At 43.7% G+C, this 21536-nt stretch overlaps 1 protein-coding gene across 1 annotated transcript in view; it reads right to left on the bottom strand.

Annotated features, from left to right (window-relative positions):
- Positions 1–21536, bottom strand: part of GALNT17 (polypeptide N-acetylgalactosaminyltransferase 17) — a 453103-nt gene that overhangs the window by 27263 nt on the left and 404304 nt on the right. The window contains exons 7-9 of the mRNA XM_025864642.2: positions 12593–12778; positions 10054–10191; positions 151–246 (exon numbers count right to left, since the gene is read on the bottom strand). Of these exons, the coding sequence (XP_025720427.1) occupies positions 151–246; positions 10054–10191; positions 12593–12778 (420 nt within the window). The remainder of the gene's footprint in view (positions 1–150; positions 247–10053; positions 10192–12592; positions 12779–21536) is intronic.

The raw sequence follows: 21536 nt of genomic DNA, 5'->3' as shown, positions 1-21536 counted from the left end.
AAGTGTTATATGGAAACAACCAGAAAGCCCCCCACCTTCTTAACATTTCAGAACACATAACAGCTACAAATAGGGGACAGCAGATGTCACCACAAGTCCCACAAATCCTTGGTGCTTTTACTCTCCTCCTGGTCAGATATGGGCTCCTACCTGGGGCCCCCAGCCATGGCACGGGTACAGTATTGCTGTGTGGTTCTCCAGTGGCCCCTGGTCCAAGCAGACGTCTTTCGCCTTGTTGTTTCGAAGCTGCGGAAATAGTCAAGATATCCCCCATCAGAGCTCATGGGCTGGAACTTCTGCTACCCAACCCTTGTCCTGCCATGCCCTGGACCCGATTTCTCGATGCAAAGGCCACATGACCCCGCCCCCATGTAAGGACCAAGGCTCAAATTTGTGAGGTAATCGTTTTCTCAAGAAAGACCAAGTCCTTCAATGGATGGTGTGGGCACCAGCCCTCTGCCTGGGACACCTCCAGCCTCCGCTTATACACAGCTACCCCATCCCCAGCACAAAAGAGGGGCTCAGGGAATGTTTGGACAGAGGTACACACTAGTTACCCACTGGTTATCCAAAGTGGGCCTCGACACCAACACAGGTTTTAATCACCCTGGGAATCATAGGTCAGCTTCTGAAGTCATTACTGACATGGAGGCATCAAAAACAATAATCCAAAAAGCAAACGAAAACCTTGCCATCATGAAAAGCCTTGGTAACATGAAAAGCCTTTATTTATATATTCCAAAAATACTCACTGATGCCTACACTGTGCCAGGCACCATCCTAAGTGTTTGGAATGCATCTGTGGAGGAACAGCCCGAAGTCCCCAAGACAAAATCCTTGAACCCAGCGAGGCACATCTCTTTGGGAACATGGAAGAATTTGTCTAACTGGAACCTCCAGGAGTTCCGTGATTCTGCTTTGGTGTCCATCACACCCACCATGCTGCAATCTCAACCAAGGGGAAAATGCCAATGCTGTTGGTCTTATCCATATATACTCAGCCCTCTCCAGGTTCTATTCACCATGGAAACTAAACTAATCAGGGATAAATCAAGAAGAGAGGCAAGGGGCACTTTGCTTTGGTGTGCTCAAGTTTTGTCTAGGTTCTGACAACTGAGCAGAGCTTTTTTTTTTTTAAATTTTTTATTGTTATGCTAATCACCATACATTACATCATTAGTTTTGGATGTAGTTTTCCATGATTCATTGTTTGTGCACAACACCCAGTGCTCCATGCAGAACGTGCCCTCTTTAATACCCATCACCAGGCTAACCCATCCCCCCACCCCTCTCCCCTCTAGAAACCTCAGTTTGTTTTTCAGAGTCCATCGTCTCTCATGGTTGGTCTCCCCCTCCGATTTCCCCCCTTCATTCTTCCCCTCCTGCTATGTTCTTCTTTTTTTTCCTTAACATATATTGCATTATTTGTTTCAGAGGTACAGAACTGTGATTCAACAGTCTTGCACAATTCATGGCGCTCACCATAGCACATACCCTCCCCAATGTCTATCACCCAGCCACCCCATCCCTCCCAGCCCCCACCACTCCAGCAACCCTCAGTTTGTTTCCTGAGATTAAGAATTCCTCGTATCAGTGAGGTCATATGATACATGTCTTTCTCTGATTGACTTATTTCACTCAGCATAACACCCTCCAGTTCCATCCACGTCGTTGCAAATGGCAAGATCTCATTCCTTTTGATGGCTGAATATTCCATTGTGTATATATACCACATCTTCTTTATCCATTCATCTGTTGATGGACATCTTGGCTCTTTCCACGGCTTGGCTATTGTGAACATTAACTGAGCAGAGTTTTAATGCCTGTTTTTTTTTTTTAAAGATTATAAAAATAATACCATCTTACTGAGATATCTTGAAAAATGCAGAAGTAACAATTGTTCACAATCCTTTCCCACAATCAGTTAATTTTTCCCAATTTTGAGACAATTTAGTTTTGTTCACTTTTGACGGTAATGAGAAACTTTGCATGTAAAGCTTTGTTCCCATTTCAGGTTTTTCTCAAGAAAATAATCTGAGAGGGGCACCTGGGTGGCTCAGTCGGTTAAGCGTCTGCCTTCGGCTCAGGTCGTGATCCCGGGGTCCTGGGATGGAGCCCCACGTTGGGCTCCCTGCTCAACAGGGAGTCTGCTTCTCCCTCTCCCTCTGACCCTCCCCCCTGCTCTCACTTGCTCTTTCTTCCTCTCTCAAATGAATAAATAAAAAAATCTTAAAAAAAAATCTGAGAACTGGGATTACAGTAGCAAAAAGTATGGATCCCTTAATGTTCTTAAAACATGCTGTCTGATTGCTTTCTGGAAACTTTGAACTAATTTCTATTCCCATCCACAAGATACGTAAATAAATTACTAGTCCTGAGTTTCACCATTTAAAAACATTGTGTTGGTCAAAGTACACAAACTTCCAAACCTAGATTTTGGGGAACCTCATGTAGAGTATGGTGATTACAGCCAATATTACATACTCAAATTGCTAAGTGGATAGATCATCTTAAATGTTCTTACCACAAAAAAGAGATGGTAATTATGGGATGTAATGGAGGTGTTAGCTAACTCTATGGCAGTAACCACTTTGTAATATGGAACTGTATCAAACCAACATGTTGAACACTTTAAGCTTATAAAATGTTATATGTCAATTATATCTCAATAAAGCTGGAGGAGAAAAAAAAGAAAGCTGCTCGGAAGAAAAATTCTAAAGAAATTGGTGGAGTACTGTTTTCAACCCAAGTTTCCAAAAATTTGTGCAGAGGGGTAGAAGTGATGAATCAGACATGTTGCACAACGAGTCCCAAGCAATGATCTCCAAGGAACTATAAAGCCACCTTAGGAGCCCCGCACCGTATTTTAGTTCTTTCTTAGATGCTTTGAGGAAATGTTCATTGTTAATGCCTTCAGTGATGCAGAGGATAAATTACATGGAAAAATTCAAACAACTTTTGAGTCAAAAAGTAATTCAGAAGAGTTAAGATGTTGAAAGCAATGAAATCTTAGAAATACCTCTACCAATGTACTTTGCTTATATTTCCTTTTTATGTCTGTACAACAGCAACATGATAAAATGTGCCTAATGGAAGCCTAATGAGGCTTTTAAAATAAGTATAAAATAAAAATTACAGGTAATAAAAAATATTATGTTGAGAGGTGAAGAAAGACATCTTGCTTTTATGAATTTACAATTAATAGTAAATTGGAATGTTTCATGTTTAGCAATTATTTCCCTTTTTGAGAATTATCTGTTTATTTCCCTATTGGGATCTCAAGTGGTTTTACTGTAGATTTGTAAGAGCTCTTTATATATTAAGGACATTGTTTTTAAGGCATATTCGTTCCATATAATAATTTCAGAATGCTAGCCTTTTAAATTTTGTTTCTGATGTTTATGCAAATAAGTCTATTATTCAGGGACTTAATAAACATTTATGGAGGGCCTGCTACATGCCTGGGACTGTGCTAAGTTTAAGGAATGCAAAGATAAACAAAACAGTCCTTGCCCTGAAATAGTCCATGGTCTGGAGAGTTAGACAAAAGGAGAGCTGGTACCATACTGAGTTTGCCGGGACAGCAAGGAGAACACCCTCACCCCATCTGCAGGTTCAGACACTAAGAAGACGGACTTGTAAGCCAAGGGTAAGTGGAAATATTGCTGGAAATGTTCTAGTTTTTACCCAGGTAGTTTTTCACTTTATATTATTATGCTACACATGTATGCTTTATGCATATGTGTATTGTCTTTCACATAAATAACAGTAAAAGAAAAAAAGACGAATAAAACCAAACTAGGGGTCTTCAGGCCACAAGGAGAATATGAGTCAACCATGGAATGTGAGCAAAGGATTTGGGGGTGAATGTTTTTGTGCACACCGAGTTGCCTTTACATGTGGAAAAGCAATTATCTCATACATGGGAGAGTCAAGATATCAAGTATCCACATGTCTTTCTTTAAAAATTATTTTAATACAATCCAGCTAATAGAGGTAGATAAACATTTAAAAATCAAGGGAAATGAAAAACAAATGATCCAGTCAAAAAATGGGTAGAAGACACAAATAGACATTTTTCCAAAGAAGACATCCAGATGGACAACAGACACATGAAAGGATGCTCAGTATCACTCATCATCAGGGAACTACAAATCAAAGCTATGAGATATCACCTCATACCCATCAGAATGGCTAAAATTAACAACACAAGAAACAACAAGTGTTAGTGAAGATGCGGAAAAAGGGCAACCCTCCTGCACTGTGGGTGGGAATGCAAACTGGTGCAGCCACCCTGGAGAACGGTTTGGAGGTTTCTCAAGAAGTTAAAAAATAGAACTACCCCATGACCCAGCAATTGCACTACTAGGTATTTACCCAAAGACACAAAAATACAGATTCAAAGGGGTACATGCACCCTGATGTTTATAGCAGCAGCATCAACAACAGCCACACTGTGGGAGCAGTCCAAGCGTCCATCGACTGATGAATGGATAAAGAAGATGTGGTATTTACTCAGCCATCAAAAAGAATAAAATCTTGCCATTTGCAAAGACACGGATGGAGCTGGGGTGTATTATGTTAAGTGAAATAAGTCAGTCAGAAAAAGACAAATGCCATAGGATTTCACTCGTATGTGGACTTTAAGAAACAAAACAGATGAACATAGGGGAGGGGGGAGAAGAGAGAGGGAGACAAACCCTAAGAGATTTAATGATAGAGAACAAACTGAGGGCTGACGGAGGGAGGTGGGTGGGGGATGGGTTAGATGGGTGATGGGTATTAAGGAGGACACCTGTTATGATGAGCACTGGGTGTTGTATGTAAGGGATGAATCACTGAATTCCATTCCTGAAACCAATATTGCACTGTATGTTAACTAACTAGAATTTAAATAAAAATTCAAAGAAAAAAAATCAAGGGAAAATGACTTTCTGTCTAAGTGGGTGTAGGCACCATTATTGTTGTGTGAGGCAGAAACACTGGGACTGACACCCACTCAAAGGTTCCTGCCTAGCTTTGCAACTGTGCTGGGGTCTGTGTGTGGCCAAAAGAACGAGGAGCATTATAACCATTAAAATATAATTGTCTGAAGAATCACAAATTTTGTCACTGAAATGAATTTAACTGAAAAGCTATTCTGAAAGGTATGAAATGTAAATAAAGTAAAATAATGTTTGCATCTAAAATCCCAGTTAATGTTAACAAAGACTGAGAAGTCGATGAAGCCGTCGGGAGAAAGTATGTTAATGTTCTCGTATTAATACCGCTTGACCTTTCATTATGGAGACTCAGAGATGAATTTTTTAAAAAAACATTAGTGCAATTGCTGGATCGTAGGGTAGATCTATTTTTAGTTTTTTGAGGAACCTCCAAACTTCTCCACAGTGGCTGCACTAGCTTGCATTCCCACCAACAGCATAAGAGGGCTCCCCTGTCTCCTCAACTTCGCCAACACCTGTTGTTTCTTGTGTTGTTGATTTTAGCCATTCTGATGGGTGTGAGGTGATAGCTCATTGTAGTTTTGATCTGTATTTCCCTGATGATGACTGATGGTGAGCATCTTTGCATTCCTAGGCATTTACCGAATGAATACAAAAATACAAATTCAAAGGGATACATGCACCCTGATATTTATAGCAGCATTATCTAAATAGCCAAATTATGGAAACAGACCAAGTGTCCATTGGCTGATGAATGGATCAAGAAGATGTGGTATATATACAATGAAATATTATTCATCCACAAAAAGGAATGAACTCTTGCCATTTGCACTGATGTGTATGGAGCTAGAGAGTATAATGCTGAGCGAAATCAGTCAGTGAGAGAAAGACAAATACCAGATGATTTCACTCATATGTGGAATTTAAGAAAAAAAAAAAAAACAAATGAGCATAGAGGAAAAAAAGAGAGAGAGGCAAACCAAGACAGACTATAGAGAATAAACCGATGGTTACTGGAGGGGAGAGGGGTGGGGGGAGCGGTGAAATAGGTGACTGTGGTTAAGGAGCCCATTTGTCATGATGAACACCCAGGGTTGTATGGAAGTGTTGAATCACTAAATTGTGCACTCAAAACTAATATTACACTGTATGCTAACTGCAATTTAAATAAAAACCTAACAAAAAAACATTACCATAATGCAATTAAGAACAAGACATACACAATTCACGTGACTAGAAAGATTTTTTAAAGCCAAAAAACAAGCAAGCTAAAAACTTGGGAAAGAGCAAGGAACATTAAACCCAGAAATATTCATTGGCCTGGGGAAAGACTCTCAAACAGAATTGTACATGAAAAACGAAGGACATAAATTGCAAATATAGTACGATATTCACTCTGCCTTCCTTTTTCCCACTGCTCGGGGGCCTGGTGTGGTGAAAAGAACCAGTAGGAGTGAGTGTCAGAAATAAAGTTGTCCAAATAATGGCAAATTTTGTTACCAAACTGAATTTGATTAGTTTGATTTCTTTCATTTAATGTTATAGTCCATATGAAATCTATTTTAGCATATGGAACTCAGCAAGCAGAGAAGGAGTAATAGAGGCAAATGCCCTAAAATGTTAACATGGATCATATCTGGGAATTGGGATTTGGAATAAGTTTTGTTTCATCTTTTTATTTTCTATAGAGTGTGTGCATTGAATTTATTACTTAAAAGAGAGAGAGAGATTTGCAAAAACAAAAGTCTTCTCTCCTCCAAAAATCAGACCATGATCTCTATGTTGACTCCATGGTCACCCCATTGTTCAGCTCCAGAGATGTCATTTACACTGTCCTTCATGTGCATGGCAGGCCCTGGAGCTGTTCAGTGCACAGCCTGTGGAACTGTGCCCTTGCCATCTTCTTGAATTTTCCCATTTTTATTCTTTGTTTTTTAATACTTTTTTTCTAACTATAATATTATCATATAAACATCAGCAATAATTGGGAAAGCATGACAAAGTACCACCAGAAAGACTGCCTGTCTCGCTGACAGAAGTAACCACAACTATCAACTCCATTTCCCCATTGCTATTTTCCTACTTGCTTCCAATCTAAAATAGTAGCCAATCCAATTTTATAATCCTTTTTTTTTTGTTAAGAGAGAGAGAGAGTGTGCATGTATGTGCTCGCACGGGGGGGGGGGCGGGCAGGGGGAGAGGGCAAGAAAGAATCTCATGCAGGTTTCAAGTGCAGAGCCCTAAACAGGGCTTGATCTCACAACCCTGAGATAATGACCTGAGCAGAAATCAAGAGTTGGATGCTCAACTGACTAAACCACCCAGACTTTTTGCTTCTTAAGAATTGTAGCAGGGCTGCCTGGGTGGCTCAGTCAGTTAAGCTTCTGCCTTCGGCTCAGGTCATGATCCCAGGGTCCTGGGATCGAGCCCCGCATCGGGCTCCCTGGTCAGTGGGGAGCTTGCTTCTCCCTCTTCCTCTGCCTGCCACTCCCCCTGCTTGTGCTCTCTCTCTTTTTCTGTCAAAAAATAAATAAAATCTTAAAAAAAATTATATCAACATTTTTCTCATGTCATTAAAGTTTTGTACACATCTTTTAAAATGGCTGCAAAATACTTCAAACTATTAGTATGGTATATTTAACTAACTTTCAAGTTAGATTCAAAATTTTTGGTCCCCCCAAAAAAAAGATGAACAATTACTCTCAAATCTTTGTCCTCATTTCAAATTATTTGCTTGGGATAAGAGTGGAGATGAAAGTGTGACTATCATTAAGACTTTTAATACATGTGGTTCAAATTGCTTTTTAAAAAGCTTGTTTCAATTTACACTCTCACCAGAGGATTTGTGGTTTTTCATATAACCAAGATCTGGCTGGCAGAGCGCCAACATATATTCCAAAAGTGAATCTTCGTTTATTTGGAAGAAGAAAAAAACCCTACCTCAATGTATTTTAAGACGTATTTTAATTTCTTTGATGATGAAATCCATGAAAATTTTTCATGTGTTTTCCAACCATTTGTGTTTCCTCTCGTACTTTATTTTTCTTTGGGGATGTTTTATTTTATTTAAATTAATTATTAAAATTTAAATCAGTTCACAGAGCTCATGATATATTAACTGTATTATCCATTCATCTACACTATTTATGGCATACATACTTCTAGTTTGACATACAGTGTCTCTATTCAGTTGATGTATAGATTATTTTAATATTTATAAGCTGAGATCCATTATCCATTTCCTTCGCATTTTCTTCCAGGGCTTTCATTCTTAGAAAGCTCTGGCCCTTTCAGAGATCAGATGCACACGCATTTCCGTATGGTTCTATTATGGTTTCTTTTCTTTCATTTAACTCTGTAGTTCATCTGAAATACCCTTCAGGATATGGTGAGCTGTAAGAATTTAAATTGTTTTCTTCTCCACAGAGCTAGGCAATTCACCCAACTGTCTTACAAATAATCCATTCACTGCCTGTTATTTCTCGAGGACTCCTTTTGTTTGATCTTACTTTGATAACCCAAAAACCCCCACACCATGCTTTTGTTTGGAACAAGAAAAGACAAAGCAATTTGGACCTGTTAGTTGTCACTGCTGGGTACCAGCTACTGTCCCAAATCTTCCCCACAGACCTGTGCAGTGGATTCAGCCTTCACAGGTCCCTAATCTTCACACATCCCTAATCATTATATAGACTGCCCTCACGCAAGACACATGCTTCCCATTCCAGACTCCGGCTCAGGAGGGACACCTCGCCCACACCCCCCATGGTTTAACCGGCAGCTGATTTACTTCCTATAAAAGGCATCAGGCACAAAGTAGGAAAATACACAGTTATAAAAAAAGGGAACACTCTAATTCTTAGAGAGCCTTCTTAGCTTCAGCCTGGTTGTCATAGGGCAGCTGCAGGCAGGCCTGGGAAGAAGCCCAAATGCTGCAGCTAGTGGGTGTCTCCACTGGGTCCAGTGCAGCTGGCTGCCTGTGCCCTGGCCTGACTCTATGCCAATGATTCCTTGTCTAAACACACAACGCAAGGAGGCAACAAGGCTTATGTACAACCATGTTCTCAGCAGGGGTGCTGATATTTTAAAAATGGAAACAACATAAATGTCTATATTTTCAAGCAAAACACAGCATACACAAAGGTAGCATCATACATAATAATAATTAATGTTGCAGAAATGACACAGGAAAATATTCTTTGTAGAGCATTAATATTTCAAATTATTATGCATGTGTATACCATGGCTTTAGTAATACATACATATAGATATGTTAATAAAAAGCATGTATGTGTGAATATTAAAAAATGTGCACACACACACATGCACAGAGTAAAGACCCTACATCAAACTGTACATATTATCTAGAAAATCAGAATGCCTATGTCCAAAGCTGGCTTCATGACTCACAGGCTGAGACCTTAGGTGATTTATTTACTTCATCTAAGTTTCAGCTTCCTGATCAACAAAATGGAAATAATACTTCTACCTCATAAGGACAGGGTAAAATGAGTTCATATGTGAAAAGCACTTAGAATAGTGCTGGCACATCAAAAGCACTCTGCAAGTGTTGACTGCTATTCTTATTATTTTCAAAATTTTCTAAAATGCATATTTATGGCATTTGTAATCAGAGAAAAGTCAATCTGTTGTAATGTCTAGAGAGGTGATGTCATCTCAATCTCATCCTAGAAAATATAAAAGCATCTACCCTTTTGTTGGTGACAACGGGCTCTGATCCCCAGCACGGAGCAATGGACAGCTCCAGTCACTGCCTGTCTTTATATACAACTTCCTGCTCTATGTCCCACTTACAGGTCCCAGGGAACCTCAAAATCAGAATGTCCCAAACAGAACTGATCATGTACTCCATACCCTTTGGCAGAACAGGCCACCAGAGCCTTTGGTCCACACCCCCACTGTAACATTTATTATGCTCTCCCCCCACCAGCTGGTGAGAGCCTTGCTTCCAGGTCCTGCACCTCCAAAACCACTCTTGAATGAATGAATGAATGAATGACTCTATTCTCTATTTTCCCCCCATCAAAGCAGTCTCCAGCCTAAGGCATAGCTATCCAAGCTGACAGCATGTATGCATGGTCTTAATTACCTCCCCGTATGCAATGGTGTTATTGTATCTTCTCATTTCTGGGTACACGTGGTCCAGGTACCATTGGAAATTCTTACACTTTAAACTTTTCCTCAAGGCTCTTCTTTCGGAGACATCACCTATATCAATTCCCGGATTCTGAAAGTAGAGATAAGCAAGGAACATTTGGGACGGGGGAATCCTGGCCAGAGGAGAGGACAGGTGGCCTTCAAAGAAACCATCAGGGAGAAACCTCAAGTCCCGCACGCTTGCTTAGAAAGTAGGTTTAAGGGGACTCACTTGATCATAGAGCCCCAAGCTAGACCGCTGTCCCCTGAGTGCAGCTAGCAGCCCCCAAAGTCAACCATCCTTGTCACCACACGAAAGGGACCCTGGGACACACAGATGTTGACAACCTACGTACCCAGCTCCGTCTCTCCCGCACATCCTCAGCAACTCTCAGAGCCAATTATTAGAGGAATTATTTGATTAAGACAAGGAAATAAATGCCTATAACCACCTCCTGTCTTTCTGCTCCCTACAAGTGTGCTTTCCCCCTTTGCTGGCTCTTTGTGAAGTTCATTATACACAGAAGTGAAAATAATTTTCCATGGCAAAGCTTGTAATGATGATCTAATGAATAATTCACTCTGCTTTTACAGAAATGAACCTGTAATGGGCTGCCGTGTGCTGACAGGGGAAAATAGAGTAGCTGAAATATGACTCCACAGACTCTGCTACAAGATGGCGGTGGCCCAGGAGGGACGGGGTGCTGTCTCTACAATGGCGGGCAGCCAGGCAGCAACTTGGGGGCCAGGGAGAGTTCACATTATTCCATTAAGATTTCTTCTTTCAACAGCCAAATGGTGATTTTAAAGGAAAATCCCTTTAAATGTAAAACTTTTAAGACCCAAAGGCAATCCTGGACAGTGATATCTTAACTCTTGGTTTTAACATGCTTAAGCATAACAAAAGAGAATGGCCATTGCTGAAAAGCCCAGGAGGGTACTGCTGGCATCAGGGACCAGAGGTTGTCTGGAGAAAGCACTGGGACAGAGCCAGCAGCCTTGAACTCTTATGACTGAGTAACAATGCCACTGTAGGTCACAACTTCTCACCCACAAGCAGGAATGACAATACCTATTGTGCTGATGTCCACAGGGCTGTGGGGAGAGTCGAATAAAGATGTGAATTTGCATCCCTGCCCCGCCATATGCTATGGGTAGGACGTTAAGCAAGTCATGTTTAACCTCCCAGAGCTTCAGTTTGCCCATCTGTAAAATGGACGGCACATAGGTCCAGGTCAAGCTAGCATTTATTGATCCCTTAATATTTGCTATGCTCTGTTCTAAGCCTTATATTTATCTTCATGAGAATGTAGAAATGCTCAGTGTTAACAATCCCTGTTTTACAGATGATGAAACTGAGGCATAGAAAACTATGTCAGGAGGTTGTTATGGGGGCTAAATGAGATATTGCAAATAAGGAACTTGCCAAGCACCAGGGACACAGCAAGGACTCAGCAAGTATTACCTATGTTTATATAAATAATCATGTGTAGAATCACTTCTGGCTTAACACCTATAAAGTGCTGCATGGCAGTAAGGGACTGTCAATGCTTTAGAACATTATTTCAATAACTGTAACGATATGATAAACATTCTTCACTTTTATTCTCTTTATCTATAATTCTTCCACATATTCAACTGCATTTCTGCTGCTCTGGGCTCCAGTCTCCTGAAACACAGGGGCTGCCAATTCTCAGTGGGAACAATTCCAGGCAACTCTCTCAGGGCATGGCTGAGGGTGCTGGTCAGCCCACTGTGCTGTGGACCTAAGTACCTATAATGAGCATTTCAGGACTCAGAACTTAAACTGAGTACTCTAGTACTTAGATTGGGTACCTTAGTACTTACTACTTAAGCAAGTACTTTAGATTTAGTTTTCCCAATCACCCTAGGAAAGAGGACTTGCTATTATCGCTATTTTTAGGCAAGGAACCTAAGGGACAGAGGTGATAAATGGATTTGTTCAAGACTGCATAACGAGTAAGTGGTAGAGCAGGATTCCAACCAAGCTAGTGTACAGCCACCATGCAATACTCCTGTAGGGCTTCAGTATTCTGGGCAGGATATGGAGGAGACTTAAAGAGTCATGTAAACAGTAGGGGCCTATGTCTTGGGGGCAGCTGGAGGTCCAGGGGAGGGCACAAAGTCAGAGCAAATGATGGGGGCCTGTACCCAGACCTTTGCTCGAGAGTCTCCTGGATACAATGCTTGTTCAGGAGCAAGGCACTCGGATTACTAGAACACGGCTGGGATTAACACAACAAGATCCTCTACTCTTTGTAAAAGAATTTTGAGATCTCCACTGTGCCAGTCCCCATGTAAAGTAGGGGTTCTACCACCTGGAGGTCTGCAAAACCCCTCAAAACACTCTTATAATTTTTGCAAGTGTAAGCATCTTTCTGGGGAGGAACCGTCAACTGATTAAAGGGATCAGTGACCCGTCAAACCAAAGACCACTGGTCCAGGGTGATGGGGAATGCTGCGCCCCTTACCTCTAGTGGCAGGTTCCACGCTATGTACACGTGAGACTTGTAATCATCCATCCAGACCTCCGCAACCCGAAGGGCATTCCTCTTGGTGTAGAAACCAATGTTGCTGTTGTAAGGCTTCTTCTTCCGCTCGATGTGGGCCACTCGTGAGCAAGGCAGGACCTCCATGCTGCCCCCGCAGAGCCACACCTGGAGGCACAAGGACTTTATCAGTTGGACAGAGAAATTCTTAGAGGCCACTGCCCCTCCCCAAGGCCCCAAGGCAATGGTCAGGAGACTTATCATGAGTGAGAAATACATTCTAATGTATTTCAGGGTTTGTCTGTTACTGCAATGTAGATTAACCTAAACTGGATAAAAGGTGTCAAAGAATTTTTATAGATATAATAGTTTAGGATGTTAAAATAGGGCTCTGGGTAACAGAGGACAATTAACCTAAGGTACCCCTGGTGATGCATGGGTTTTCTTAAGTTCTCAGTAGTGAACAATTGGCCCCCGTGGAGGTTTTCTTTCCCACCTGCTGAAGCTATGCCTTGCAGACCTAGAACAGAAAATTCAAACTGAAAAACAACCCATCTTTATTCATATCAGCACAAAGTATACAACAGTCTACTTATGCATTGTTAATAGACTCTATTTTGGAGTCCTAAGAGCACAGATGCCCAGCCTTCTGGAAGCATTTGCCCCAGTGTTATCATGTACAGGCATCACTTGTTATTGCTGGAATATTCAGGTGGAAGGCTGAAATGGCAGTTGCCTTGAGGGATGCACAAGCCCAGGGAAATGACACTTGCCAGTCTCTGCATGGGCATGGCAGACATCCAGGCTCAGAAGGCCTTGCTTGTTGGGGAAAGTTGAACTACCCAATTTCTCTCAGTCCCAGGAAAAATAAAGCATTTCTGATTGTCAAGAAGGACTACTTTGTGGAAATAAACTTCCTGGTCCTGGTGGGGAGAGAGGACACAGAGAGGTTTCAGGGACCTATGCTACTGTCCTGCCATGAGGATCCTGTATATTCTCCATAAATGAGAGTGTGCTGGTGAGCTGACCCAGTCAGCACAGACAACGTTGCTTGTCCCAACCTGGGATACTTCAAGCCACCTCTACCTTTAGTCTCCCAGGTCCCCTCCTCCAGGATATTGGGACCCTCTTGCAAGTTTCCACATGTGTGTGATCTTCTGTTTCTACTTCCCAACTCTGGCTGCACCACAGGGAAATGATACAGATGGAAAATTCTCCCCATAACCATGAATCCTCATCTTCAAGGAGGAGACTGTGAGCTAAGAGACTGGTAGACAGTGGGTGGTCCAGAGTAGTTTGATTTGGGACCTGACAAGTAGGTGCCCCCATGGGTTGGCATGACAGTTGCTGACAGTGGAAGGAAGCCAAGTCAGGGAGGCAAATATGGATAAAGGCCTATGGGGAATAGGGGTAAGAGACCTTACAGGGCAAAACCCGGTGGCTAAATTTCCAGGGGTGGGCAATATGCAAAGATACAGAGTTGCACAGGTATGCAGCATTGGGCAGTTTCGAGATTCAAGGAATGAATGGAAAGACATCCCATGTTCATGGATTTGAAGACCTAATGTTGTTAAGATGGCAATACTTCCCTAATTGATTTAAAGACTCAACACAATCCCCATCAAAACTCCAGATGGCTTCTTTGCAGAAATTAACAAACTGAACCTAAAATCCATGTGGAAATACAAGGGACTCAGAAAACCTTGAAAAGAACAAAACTGGAGGACTTCCACTTCTGATCTCAAAACGTACAACAAAGCTACTATAATCAAGACAGTGTGGTGCAGGCATAAGGACAGACAAGAGGATAGAATCAAGAGTCTAGAAATAAACCCTCACATTTATAATTGACTGACTTTCAACAAGAGTGCCAAGACAATTCAATGGGGGGAAATAGTCTTTTCAACAAACTGTGCCAGACAGTATGCCAAGGAAAGAATTTTTACCACCCACCTCACAACATATACAAAAATTAACTTGAAGAGGATCAAAGACCTAAATGTAAGAGCAAAAACTGTAGAATTCTTAGAAGAAACCGTAAGGGCAAATTTTCATGACCTACGATTAGGCAAATGTTTATTAACTGATGAATGGATAAACAAAAATGGTATATCCATACAACAGGAATATTATTTAGCAATAAAATAAATAAAACACTGACACATGCTACACTATGGATGAACCTTGAAAACATTATGCTAAGGGAAAGGGGCCAGTCACAAAGGACAGTATATTACATGATCCCATTTATATGAAATGTCCAGTATAAGAAAATCCATAAAGAAAGAAAACTGATGGTTGCCTGGGGTTGGAGGAAGGTAGAGTGGCCAGTGCCAGTGGGTATGGGGTTTCCTTTTAGGGTGATAAAAATGTTCTGATATTGATTGAGGTGATCACTGAACAACTCTCTGAATATACTAAAAACCACTGAGTTGTACACTTTAAGTGGGTGAGTTGTAATGGTATGTGAATAGCTCAACAAAGCTGTGACAAAAATAAATAGGTAGATGGATAGATAATTCCACAGAGAGATGGGAAAAAGGAGATTCAATGGATAGATTCCAGTTTGGGGGGCTAAGGAGAAGTGATGCAGGCCAAAGCCGAGTTCTATGAAGACCAGTTTCTGAGCAGGGACCACAGGTGCAGGCGTATGAAGGGCCTTAGCAAAAGCCAGAAACCCAGTCACAAGAATGGAGGTGCCAGGTGGGAACAGAACCCACAGGCAGGCCGAGTTGGTGCCAGTCTTCTGTAAGCAGTCCAGACCAAGGTCAGGATAGTCCAAATTATTCCAGATTGTCTTTGGGGGTACGACTAGGCTCACAAGGGGTGTCAGGTGGCCTTCCTTGCTATGGGTGGGTTGAGAGAACAGAGGGGCCAGGTCAGACCCCAAGCCTCTTGAACAAGAGTGGGAGATGGTGTGCCAGGCTGGGAGGCAGGCAGCACAGCATGTCTGTCCTGTGTGACAGGGACACTGACTTCCTGTCCTGGGCTCTGCCATGTGGATACCAGTTGGCACACTCAGTGGACACCAACTCAGAGCCACTTAGCTCTTCCTGTATGGTCTGGGGAGAGGCAAGGGGCTGTCAGACTGTTTAGTGTCTTGATGGTACAGCCCTCTGCTGGATCCAGAATTGGGCGCTGGCCCAGATGCTGGTAACATCATCACAGACCCCTTCTGCCTGCACCACATTCCTGTTACCATCCTGTGCCTGCCTGGCTCTGGTATACACCTCAGCCTGTCACCTCCAGTGACTTAGACTGGTTTTAGGTCATAAGCATGAGCAACCAGCAGCCACACATCTTGTATGAGACCGAAAATGACATCACTGAAACACTCACACTGTAAAGTACTCTGGAAGTGTCAGACAGAAGAGGTGATTCAAAGTGAAAGAAAGAGAGAGAGAGAGAGAGAGAGAAGGAAGGAAGGAAGGAAAAAGGAAAAGGAAAAGGAAAAGGAAAAGGAAGGGAAAGGAAGGGAAGGGAAGGAAAGGAAAGGAAAAGGAAGGAAAGGAAGACAAGAAAGGAGAGAGGGAGGGAAGGAGGGAGGAAGGAAAAACAGAGAAGAAGGAAGAGACACATAAATACCCAGTAGGTGTGGGAAGCAAACTAAGCCCAGTCCCTTGGGCCCTGAGGGACAGCCCCAGCCCTGGAGTAGGTCCTGGGAGCTCCCCTCTGCTCTACCTTTCCCCCATCCTCCACTTCTGCAGACCCTCCCCTCCAGAGGTGAGTGTCTTCACTCTGCCTGCTCCAGAACCTAGGACCAGCCAAATCCTTACAACCAAGCACCAAACATCAAGTACCTCATGAAATCCTCAAAGATGAGGAAAACTGAGGACTCAAGAGGTTGATTAAGTTGTTTACAATTCACAGTCAGTAAGTGCGGGATCCACAACCACAACCTAACCACATGCCATACCAGCATGCCGGCTCTTACTTGGTGGGCACCGCAGCTCGACCCCTGCAATGCAGGGGGAGCTGACCTGTGGCCATGGGTCCTCCAGCATTTCCTCAGCCACAGCTTGCACCTCCGACCTGCCCTGTAGCCAGGGTGAGTGAGGGGGGCAGGATGGCACCAACGATACCCTCAAGGTTAGGGGTGTCATTGTGAGGGGAGTCAAGGTTAGCTTCCTGCCACACGAAGCCATCTGGTGGTGTGGCACTGCAAGGGGAACTGGAAGGAGCCAGTGAGTTGAGTGATTCTCAATTCTCGGGAGGCTCTGCTCCAAGTTGACAGGAGTGGTCACAGCAGAGCTCATGGGTTGGCCCTAAGTGTCGATAAGTTGATGTGGAGTGTGCCCATGGTCAATGACTGAGTGCAGACAGTAGAAGTGACGTTTTTCAAGAAAGTGGACTGAATACTTCAGACAAAGACCAACAGTGTGAGCTAAGGCAACTGCCGAGGTCTATTCCAGAGGATTGCTATTCACCTAGCCTCCTACTCTACCTGAGAGGTATGAAAGCAAAAGGGTGGCTCCCTAAACAGGGAGTGATCTAGTTTATCCTTCTCCCAGACATAACCACTAGGTACATGTGTCCCGAGTACAGCTGATCCCAAGGAAGGATGACCATTACTATTTATCAGCCCAAATGGTGAGTCCTACAAAGACTGGATGAAATGATACCAAAGGGAAATGAGTAAGAAGGTGAGGATGAAAGACTAACTGGTACATCTCTGATGCCAAGGTGGAAGAAGGGGGGAGCAGGCCCTTTATATGGGCTGAAATCGGCCAGGAAGACAGCACACTCCAAGCCCTGGGATCAGTTCTGGGGGTGCAGAGAAGCCATGGTGTGGCTCTTGGTGACCCTTTGCCTGGGAAGTGGGGAGGTGACCATCAGGAGGTGTGGTAACTCCAGGAACAAGTATTAATTACTTTATTCAACCAGAAAATTCCACTCAGAGCCTACTTTCTAGCATAAGAATGACATAGGGAGTGTCAACAGACAAGTTGCTCCTTGTTCTCATGAAGTTGATGGTCTTGCAAGGGAAACACACTAATTAAATTATCACAGGTAGATGTGCACTCTCAGAAATGAAGCTAATTCCTATGAAGGAAAGCAACACAGTGCTGGAAAAACTAGCATTCAAGAGAGGGATGTGGCCCATAGGCTCAGAGAAAGTATCCCTGACATGGGACAGGTAAGGTGAAATCAGAAGGCCTAGACTGAGCTAACCTGGTTAAAGAAGTGGGCGAAGTGGATGAGAGCTCAAGCACAGGGGCAACCAGGACAGGTGCAGTGGCCTTGCGTAGGGGGAGCCTGGGGTGGTGGGCTGGGTTCAAGATGGCTGCAACAATCCCTCCCATGCTCCTTTCCATCAAAGGGTTAGGTCTACTTTCCATTCTCTTGGATCTAGGCTACCCTTAAGACTTTCACTGATGAATAGAAAGCACTAGAAGTGATGTTTCACACTTTCCAAGGCCAGGCCTTAAGAGGGTTTACAGTTTTCACTTTCTCCCTCATGGGATCCTGAGTCCACCAGGCTATAAAGAAGCTGCGGATGAAAGGCCATGGGGTGAAGGGGGTCCGGCCTGGACTTTCTCATGTGCCTTGGGCCTCAGCTGGACCATACACCTCCAGCCAAGCCACTGACTGATCACCTATGCGTGAATGAGCCCACCAGTGCTGTGAAGAGCAGAAGAACCATCTAGCTGATCCCAGCCCAAACCGCCAGACTCCAGAATTGCGAGCAAATCAACTGTTCTTCTAAGCCACTGAATTTGAGTGTACATAAACAACTGACTTAAGTGGAATATTCAAGAAACTGAAAGAACAGCCATGTGGCTGTATCTCAGAGCAGGGGTAGAAGAGGGGAGAAGACCCTGAAATGAGGCTGGGTGGGGAGGCAGGGCTCCTACCAGCCGGGCCTATAGACCACACTGAGGAAACTGATCTTTGTTCTAAATGAGAAGCCACTGAAAGATACGAATTTGAAAGTCATGCTAGCTGAAGTGTGGGAAACAGGTCAGTAGCAAGGAGAGGGGAGACAGAGGAGGCAGGAGGGTCTTACTGTCATCCTGGGGAGAAATGCTGGTAGCTCTGGCTAGGGCAGTGAAATAGAAACTGAGGTTGACAGATTTAAGCTTTTTAATGGCAAAATCTTGAGCAATGGGTTGGATTTGGCAGAGACGAAGGACCAAGAAGGACTCCTAGGTTTTCTGCTTGTGCAGCCGGACATAGTGTGGAAGCATCACGTCCTGGGCCAGAAAGCCTGCTCAAGGCTACCCAGGCCTCTGGAGGCAAAAGAGCATCACAAGAACACATCCTTCCTGCTTTGGACAGTGATGCCCTGGAAGAACAAGACACGAGGAGAAGGATGTCAATGAGTGCGAATGATTTCTGATTTCCCCACCAGTGCTCCAGAGAGAGGGTCTTCAAGGGCATGCTGGCTTAATTCCATCTTTTGATGCATTTCATTCATTCAACTCATGTTGTTTCATAAATATTTCAACAGCTCATTAGAGTCCTAAAGACGATGGAAAGTATGTCATCGGACAAGGCAAAAGTTGTTATTTCCAGAATTTACGCCCGGATCTCAGCCTGTCTCCTGGTCTCCCTGAATGTTCTCCGTACTTCCCAGGGTCTCAAGTCTTCCCTTCAAGCCAGGATGAGAAGCTGGTCCACATCGCTGGTACCCGAACCTGGTTGTGCCTCCAAATCACCAAGGGAGTGCTTTAAAATTACAAATGCCTGGGTCCCAACCCAGACCTATGAATCACATTCTCCAGGGAGGAGCTGAGGTACTACTGGGTGTTTAAAGGCATCCCTTATGTGTAGCCAGGTTTGGGAACCACAGGCCTAAAGTCATTTAATATCTATCCTGGGTCTATGGTTTTATGATTGAGGCCAAGAGAAGTGATGATGTGCCTGGCCAAAGCTCAGAACACTGGGTCGTGGTTCCAGAGATGTTGGGAAGAGGTACTGCTCGGACCACACTCTCCCCAGTGCTTCTATCACCAAGGAGCCTGGTCAGGAAGGGGGCAAAGTGAGGAAGCCAGAAGTCACTGCTTTGACGGAGGTGAGGAGCTGTGGAGGAGGCCAGGAGCTAAAGCCAATGTGGCTGGTTCATTTATATCACCTATTGTAGGCAGTGGCCTCTAAACAGTTTTGATATACGTTCTCATCTGGAAAAAAACAGTTGAAGCCCATCCTCCAATCTATTGACTTTGTCCATTTTTTAAAAATTTAAATTCAATTAGCCAGCATAGAGTACATCGTTAGTTTTTGATGTAGTGTTCATTTATTCATTAGTTGCGTATAACACCCAGTGCTCATCACATCACATGCCCTCCTTAATGCCCATCACCCAGTTACCCCATCCCCCCACCAACCTCCCCTTCCACAACCCTCAGTTTGTTTCCCAGAGTCAAGGATCTCTCATAGTTTGTCTTTATCCATTTTAAATTATATGCACGTGCTATCGTACTACTAGATTTTACAGATGATAAGTGTATACAGAAAGACATTTGAAATTATATAGAAATGGAGTGCTAATATATTTCTCTTGGACTCCAGCGGATTATCTTGTGTGTCTGGCTTTGGTAACCACTACAAGAATTCAAATATTCAAGGTCTAGTTTTATTGCACCATTTTTAGAAGCCAGCTGTTGTTCAAAAGCAGCAGAAAGTACTGTTTGGGAATGAGTAGGTTGGTAGCCAAAGTAATCTAGTGAGAATTCTCAGCTGTGTCACTAGAATATGAACAGTGAGCACCCTGAGAACATGAAAGCCATTTTTCCTGAGATGCTCCAGCAACCATCGGGGGGGGGGGGCAGCTGTCTCTGGGAAGAGCCTCAGATGCTGTTACGGGAGGGGGCCCAGAGCCTTCTGTACCCCCCTCTGCCCCCACGCCCCATTCATTCAGATTGAACAGGAAGCTGCAGAATCCAGAAAGAAATCCAGAAATCCAGGTGCCATTTGCTCAGCACTCGGCTCCCCAGGCACTGGTCAATCCATCACCAAGTCCTGCAGACAATGACTCTTAACTATGGCTCAATTGCAGTCCTTTCCCCTCACACCCGCCATGACCACCAGACCACGACCTCCTCCACCATCACTCTAAGCTGTCACCACCTGGACCACAGCACCCACCTCCCGATGGCTCCATTCATCTGGCCTCCACTCAGCAGCCAGACTCCCATGATCTGATCACATCATTCCCCTGAACACTCTGTGGGCTCCTACTTGCTCTGAGAATAAAGCCCAGAATCTTAAAGTGACTTTTGAGGACTTGCATGCCTCACCCCACCATCATCATCTCCGCAGCTCCCCACAGTGACCCTTCTTTCTCTTTTCCAGCCTCGGAGCCTTTGCTACAGCCCTGCCTGGGACGCTGCTTACACTGCTTTCTTCTCTGCCTCTTTACCTCTTCCTCCAACCTCAGCCTTAGCTCAATCAACGTTTCCTCAGGGAAGCCCCCCATAAAGCCAGAGCCCCCTATAATATGCTCACATACACTCGTGTAAGCACAACTTACTGCACTTGTGATTTTGTGAGCGTGCCCCCCCACACAGTGGGTGTATGAGAAGATTACTTTCTTTTTTCTTTACTGGGCTATTAGCTCGATGAGGACAAGACCCATGTCATCCTGCGGCCCCACTGCCCAGCACCGGGTCCAGCACATCAGTGAGCACCTGACAAATTTTTTGTTCGATGAATGAACATGTGAATGCGTTAATGAATGCAGCGGGGGATGGAGGGCGCATGTGTGGAATGGGTCTGGAGAGAGGGCATAAAAGGGACGGAGGGAGGAATGAAATGAAGACGGAAGATGGAAATAATCTAGACATACAAATGACAGGCACAGAAAGGAAAATCAGATTGACCAAGGGCCTTTATTAGAGGACTCAACACCATGAAGCTCTGAGTCTCCCCAAGTTGTATGCCCACAAACCCAAAACCACCCTTGTGCTTCTGGGACTGCTGCTCC

This window comes from Callorhinus ursinus, unplaced genomic scaffold (assembly GCF_003265705.2).
Source record: "Callorhinus ursinus isolate GAN/ISIS: 27379988/994484 unplaced genomic scaffold, GSC_fseal_2.0 scaffold55, whole genome shotgun sequence".
Lineage (NCBI taxonomy): Eukaryota > Metazoa > Chordata > Mammalia > Carnivora > Otariidae > Callorhinus > Callorhinus ursinus.
Note: the sequence above shows the minus strand (reverse complement) of the source record. Positions and strands in the feature narration are given on the sequence as shown.